Genomic DNA, 6,723 nt, shown 5'->3' with positions numbered 1-6,723 from the left:
ACGTACCGTACACATACACGTGAACCGAACGTGTAGCAACTAGCCACATGGTCTGGCTCCTGTAGGACTGGAAGGGACCACCGTAACTTAATTTAATTTCTGTAAAGAGTGTGAACAGTTTTGTTGAAAACGTATTGGACCTTTGACATTCACAAGATGGCGCAGTTACAGGCGAGGTTTTTCACTGAAAATAAAAAGTAAGTTTTTTGGTCTCACAACAAAACTAGCCAGTTAGCTATTTGGATAGCTAGAGATTACTCTGGTTAGTTCTCTACTCTTTTAGGTCTATGGGTTGCTTGCATCCCATGAGTGACTGTAGGTTAAAGTTACCATAGACTAGATTTACCAAAATACGCTGACGTTACTCGTTAGCTGCTGTATGTCGTATGCAAATTACAATGTACTGTACTACTTTTTCTCTTCAATCGGTTGCTCTTCTGTTCCTGCCAGATGTGTTTTGTTATCACTTCTAAAGTAATCGCAGACGTGACAGTCTGCACAATTTCTATCACCAGCATGTCACCCGTTGTATCATCAGCTAAGATAACAGTTATTATTATTTCAGATATGTTGTAGACGATGTCCCGTTTTCCATACCAGCCACGTCAGAAGTTACAGATCTCAGCAACATCATTAATAAACTACTGGAAGCTAAACATGGTGAGTAATGGAACTACTTCATATATTCTCTGTGGAAAGTGCCTAACAATTGCATTATGAAAACGTGTTTTGCTCCTTCTTGGTACAAAGATGTTTTGGTGGGCATAGTATCAGGTCATATATTACACCACATCACATTTGGATGAAAACCTCTCAGGATTGACTGTTTACTTCTGTGTTCTTTGCAGCTTCACAAAGTCATGTTGACTTTGACTTCCTGGTCCGGGGCCAGTTTCTCCGAACATCACTATCTGGTCACATGGAAGCATTTGACATCTCAACAGTAAGATCAAAAATTGTTACACACACACCATTCACAGACCTTTTCCTAACTCCTTACTCCTGTCTAGTTGTTGGTTCCTAACATGGTGTGTGTGTGTGTGATGCAGGAAGAAGTGGTGGAGATTGAGTATGTGGAGAAGTTCACAGCACCACAGCCAGAAGAGTGTGTCATGCACGATGATTGGATCAGTTCTGTAGAGGCCGACCCAGAATGGTGAGTGTGTGTGTGTGTGAGAGAGAGCTGTGAGTGATGGATAATAAAGTGAGAAACAGGTGGTTTCATTGGAGTGCAGCTGGAATAGAGACCTCTTGGTCTAGACTCTGATGCATTGCATGACCTGTATAAACATGAAGACATGTAGCCTGCTATGGTTAGATCCGATATTATCTAATGGGGGCACATGTTCTTTCAACCCCAGAGCCTTTGTTTCCCGAGTGTTTCTGTGTGTGAGAAAGTGTGAGAGAGAGAAGCTCTGTGTGTGAGAGTGTAATTGTCTGAATGAGTGTTCTACAGTGTGTGCGAGTCTTTGTGTATGTATGAGAGTTTGCGTGATTGAGAGAGAGTGTTTCTGTGAGAGAAGTGTGTGATAGAATATTACAGTGTGTGAGAGTGTAATTGTGTCTGAAAGACTGTGTTACAGTGTGGGTGTTACAGTGTGTGAGAGTGTGTTATAGTGTGTGAGAGTGTTTGTGTTTGAGAGAGAGTGTTTCTGTGAAATGATTGTTTCTATGACAGCAGTGTGTGACAGAATATTACAGTGTGGGAGATGAGAATGCTTCTGTGACTGCCGTGTATTTCTTGCTCTGATATTTTCTCTCTCTCTCTCTCGCTCAGGATCCTGACGGGCTCCTATGATAAGACTGCGCGCATCTGGTCACTGGAAGGCAAAGCGGCCATGACAGTGGCAGGGCACTCTGAGGTCGTGAAGGACGTTGCTTGGGTCCGAAGAGGTGAGCACGTCACACACACACACACACAGACAGACACTCATGAATACGGGAGACAGCCGCACCAGCTTAAAACCTTTGGTGCTTGCGTTTGATGATAACATACCTCTGAAGGTATTCGGGCCTGCTGGTGTCCGATCCCCCCCCCCCCCCCCCCCCCCCCCCTCCCATGGACTTGCACGTATGTCGTGCTGTTGTTTACCTTAGTAATTTCCGGATTTCCATATGTTGTCTGCGGTAAACGTCAAAACGCTTTGAACTGATGGGGACTCATGGAACAGGCTCGGTAAATGTGTACTCTTTGAAATGCAACATTGGGACAGCCATAAGCCCTTACAATTCCACAAGAAACGCGCAGCAAAGTCTGTCTGTGAGTCCGGACTTTGGAATTGGGCCGTGGTCTCCCTTGTTCTGTTTCCCCTCATGGTTCTTCCGTGTTCTGCTGCCCCTCATGCTCCTCCTGGCTCTGTCCAGATGGCCTGACCTCGCTCCTCCTCACGGCTTCCTTGGACCAGACGGTTCTGTTGTGGGAGTGGAACTCAGAGCGGAACAAAATCAAGGCTCGACACTGTTGCCGTGGGCACGCGGGCAGTGTGGACACCATTGCAGTCGACCCAACACGGACAAAGGTGTGTGTGTGTGTGTTGTTATTATGAACTGACCCCATTTTGCCTTGTTTTGTAATCAAAGTGGATTAGACAAATAATTGTTTATTATTTGATCCTATAAGATTTATATATCTATACATTATATATTTCAAACCCACAAGATGACGCAGTTGCACTTCAATTAGGGCCTAATAGCGTATTTCATGGCCACCAGATGGCGCCATATTTCTGCACTAATAACATGTTACTTATTGATGCCCCATTGTTCCTTAGAGGAATATAGGTTCACATGTGGTTACACATTCACATGTGTATGCATGTAAAGATAGTCATTGTTGGTGACTGATGTGTTTGTCTGTCTGTCTCTGTCTGTCTGTCTGTCTGTCTGTCTGTCTAGTTCTGCAGTGGATCCTGGGACAAGATGCTCAAGCTGTGGTCAGCAGGTATGACCTCCGGACACCATACATTCACATAGTGGGTGCGGTCCACTCCAGGTAGCCACTTGCAGAGCTGGCTTAAAGCAATACATGGAAAATGCATTGTATGAAGTCCAACGTGCATAGCTTTAAGACAGCGCTGTAAGCAGCTACCTGAAGACGTACACACCCACTCACATATTCTGTCATCACGCATACAGCCTGAGATTGGTGTGCTGTTGAGCAGTGACCTAAGGGAATTGTATGCTGTTGAACCGTGCCTTATGGGAATTGTATTTCTTTCACAGTGCCTACAGAGGAGGAGGATGAGGTAGAAGAGCCAAACATACCTCGGAAGAAACAGAAGACAGACAAACTGGGTTTGACACGGGTGAGAAGTAACCTCCTGAACTTCACACACACACACACACACACACACACACACACACACACACACACACACACACACCACAAACCAGTGTCCTGTCACTCTAGTGGCCACAAATCTCTTCCCATTTATGGGTTTCATCCGGTCCCTTTCCCCAGGTGTATAAAATCAAGCATCTTGATTATGAATGCAGACTGCATGGTGCTTGATTAACACACCTGTGGAAAGGGACCTGATGAAACCCATGAATAGGACTTCTGAGTTAGTCTCTCTGTGAAGTTGATTAGATGAAGAACGATATCCCTTCGAGCTGCTTGGCCTTTTTGCCCATATTTTTAATCCATAGTGGCTACTATGCAATGGTTCAAATTTGGTATTTGTCTTCAATTGTAAAAGAAAGTCATTGCACATGATTGATATGTTGTATACTTGCATATACAAGAAATTTGGTCACTGCGTTTATCCCATCCGTGAATTAGTGAACACACAGAGCACACAGTGAACACACAGTGAGGTGAAGCACACACTAACCCGGAGCAGTGAGCTGCCTTGCTACAGCGGCGCTTGAGGAGCGAGGTGTAAGGTGCTTTGCTCAAGGGCACTTCAGCCGTGGTTGTGAGCATGGGAGAGCAGTGCTCAACCACATCCCCCACCCACATTTTTCCTACTGGTCGGGGATCGAACTGGCAACCCTCCGGTTATCAGCCCGAAGCCCTAACCAGTAGGCCACGGCTGTAGAGCTCTGCGAGCATGTATACTGGAAATTAGAAGTGAGTGCTTGTGTCTTTCATCTCCGCTTATGCCTTGAGTCTGTTTCCCCTTCAGACGCCGCTGATGACGCTGTCGGGGCACACGGAGGCGGTGTCGTCGGTGCTGTGGATGGACAGCGAGGAGCTCTGCAGTGCATCATGGGATCACACCATCAAGATGTGGGACGCGGAGACGGGCAGTCAGAAGAGCAACCTGGTGAGAACAAACAGCCTGAGCTCTTTTTTCTCTCCTGGTTTGAGTACGCAAAAGAGTCTTGAGCTCTTCTCTCCTGGTGAGAGTGAGCAAACAGTCTGCGCTCTTCTGAACTTTTCTTCTCTGCTGTTGAGAGTTGGCAAAAGACTTTGAGCTCTTTTCTCCTGGTGAGAGAAAAGGAACAGTCTGTGTTCCTCCTCTCTCATTTGTCCGATTTTTCTCCTCTCCAAATATGGCCTCCCTGCTTCCCTGCCTCTTGTGACCATGTGTTTCCTCTTTTGTTTTAGCCTGTCTTTCTTTCATAGCCTCCCCCTAACTCTCTCAGTACAGTGCCACAGTCTAATGATTCTCTCTCTCTCTCTCTCTCTCTCTCTCTCTCTCTCTCCCCCCCCCCCCCCGTGGTCCCTGGTGCTGTCCACTCCAGACGGGCAGTAAGGTGTTCAACTGCGTGTCCTACTCTCCACTGTGCCGGCGGTTGGCGTCGGGCAGCAGCGACAGACACGTCCGGCTGTGGGACCCTCGTGCCAAAGGTCAGTTCCTGTCCCAGAACAGTACACCACAGCAGCTTATCCAGCTAAAGCAATTATGCACATATAAATGTCATATTGAAGGTGTTATATGTAAGACTGACCACTGCTGTTTGAAACATTTGAGAGCATTAAGTAGGCTAAACTGGCAATCCAAAGGTGGAAAGTGCTACTAGCTCTGTAATTGGTCAATTGGTGGAGACTAAAACACCACCTGTTTTGGGCATTTGTTGTGCGATCTCCCAGATGACACTCCTGCTGCTCTCCTTAACCTCACCCTGGTGTGTGTGTGTGTGTGTGTCTGTGTGTGTCTGTGTGTGTCTGTGTGTGTCTGTGTGTGTGTGTGTCTGTGTGTGTCTGTTTGTGTCTGTGTGTGTCTGTGTGTGTCTGTGTGTGTCTGTGTGTGTGTGTGTGTGTGTATTAACGACTGTGTTCTCTTCATAGATGGCTCTATGGTGCTGCTGTCCTTAACGTCACACACTGGTTGGGTGACGGCAGTAGACTGGTCTCCAAGCCATGAGCAGCAACTTGTATCAGGCTCCCTGGACAACATCGTCAAGCTCTGGGACACCAGGAGGTGTGTAACACACACACACACACACACACACACACACACACACATGCATATGCATGCATTTCTCAAAACAACAGACGAGCATTATTTGTGTGCCACTGTTGTCATAATGACTCTGTTGGATGCTTTATAATATTGTTATTACCATGTGTGTATTGGGCTGTCAGAATACAGCACAGGGTTTAACCGTTTGTTTGTTTGTGTGTTTGTTTGTTTGTGTAGCTGCAAGGCACCCCTGTATGACCTGGCCGCCCATGAGGACAAAGTGTTGTGTGTGAACTGGACAGAGAGTGGGGTGAGTGACCGTGTTCGTTTACATCTTTATTTGTTTGTTTGTTTACACATTTTTTGTCTGTGTCAAGACTTTGTGTTCTTGTCGTGAAGATTGTGGAGGTGTAATTAAATATCATTTGTTCTTTGCGAATATATGGCTTGGCCTCTTTATCTGCTCCAGGCCAGGTGGAAGCGAGTAGCAGTTGGAGCTTTCTCTCAGTGTCTGGCACACACTGGTGGTCTCTCCTTGGGGCACACTTCACATGTTTGTTTGTGTTTGTTTATTGTGTTAATTCAATCTTTTCTTCTCACCCAGATCATCCTCAGCGGAGGGGCAGACAACAAACTTTACACATACAAGTACTCCTCCGGTGTCACGGACGCTGGTGCTTAGCAACGTCACGTGGATGCAAGTCGGCAGGGTGATAATGTGCCATTTTTCCATCATAATCGCCGGCCCAGAATAATATTTGGGTATAGATTTGCCACTATAACCTGGACTAGGCACCAGTTGGGCCAGGGTCTGATGTGGACCTTGTATGTGGACATTTAGAAACGCCTCTGACACCGGACACAGTGGGACATGTGTGTAATACAGCCTGAGGATTTGGTCTTTTTGGTCTTAAATGTCTGGCTTTCATATTGGTTCAGCTTCTGTGTGTGAAGTCAATGGTCTGTTTGTCAATGCCTCAATATAAAGAAGTTTTCTAATTCTATGTCTCTGTGCTTTGCCTGGATAGACTGATAGACTAGATGTGTGCTAATGCAATGGTCTGCTAATGCGCTAATACAATGGTGTTATGCTAATACAGTATCAAGGTCAACATCAGCACTCAAGTTTCACACGCCAAAAAAATAAATAAATAAATAAAGTTGGAGGCTGATGGGCTAATATGTTCACTAAGTTTCCCAGCATCCCTCTGTGCGTCTCTGTTAATCACAGAAATGGGAATTTAAGAGTGATTTAAGAGGGTGTAGCACACAGCCTGTTTGGCCTCACGCCTCAACTCCCATCAGGGTCGGACACGCGCTGGTCAGCAGCTGTTGAGTTTGGTTTTGGTGAAGTGATGGCCCGGCACTGACC

The 6,723-nt window shown here is 46.2% G+C and overlaps 1 protein-coding gene across 1 annotated transcript; it reads left to right on the top strand.

Annotated features, from left to right (window-relative positions):
- wdr12 (WD repeat domain 12) lies at positions 1-6,355 on the top strand. Its single transcript, XM_062527540.1, has 13 exons — positions 1-197; positions 566-660; positions 849-943; positions 1,050-1,156; positions 1,778-1,893; positions 2,365-2,519; positions 2,896-2,941; positions 3,223-3,305; positions 4,128-4,268; positions 4,690-4,795; positions 5,237-5,369; positions 5,589-5,661; positions 5,956-6,355. Exons 1-13 carry the CDS (start codon positions 157-159, stop codon positions 6,031-6,033), a joined length of 1,269 nt encoding a protein of 422 aa, XP_062383524.1. The 5' UTR covers positions 1-156; the 3' UTR covers positions 6,034-6,355.
- The last annotated feature ends 368 nt before the right edge of the window (positions 6,356-6,723 follow it).

The sequence above is a fragment of the Sardina pilchardus genome, chromosome 23 (assembly GCF_963854185.1).
Source record: "Sardina pilchardus chromosome 23, fSarPil1.1, whole genome shotgun sequence".
In the NCBI taxonomy this organism is placed as follows: Eukaryota; Metazoa; Chordata; class Actinopteri; order Clupeiformes; family Clupeidae; genus Sardina; species Sardina pilchardus.
Note: the sequence above shows the minus strand (reverse complement) of the source record. Positions and strands in the feature narration are given on the sequence as shown.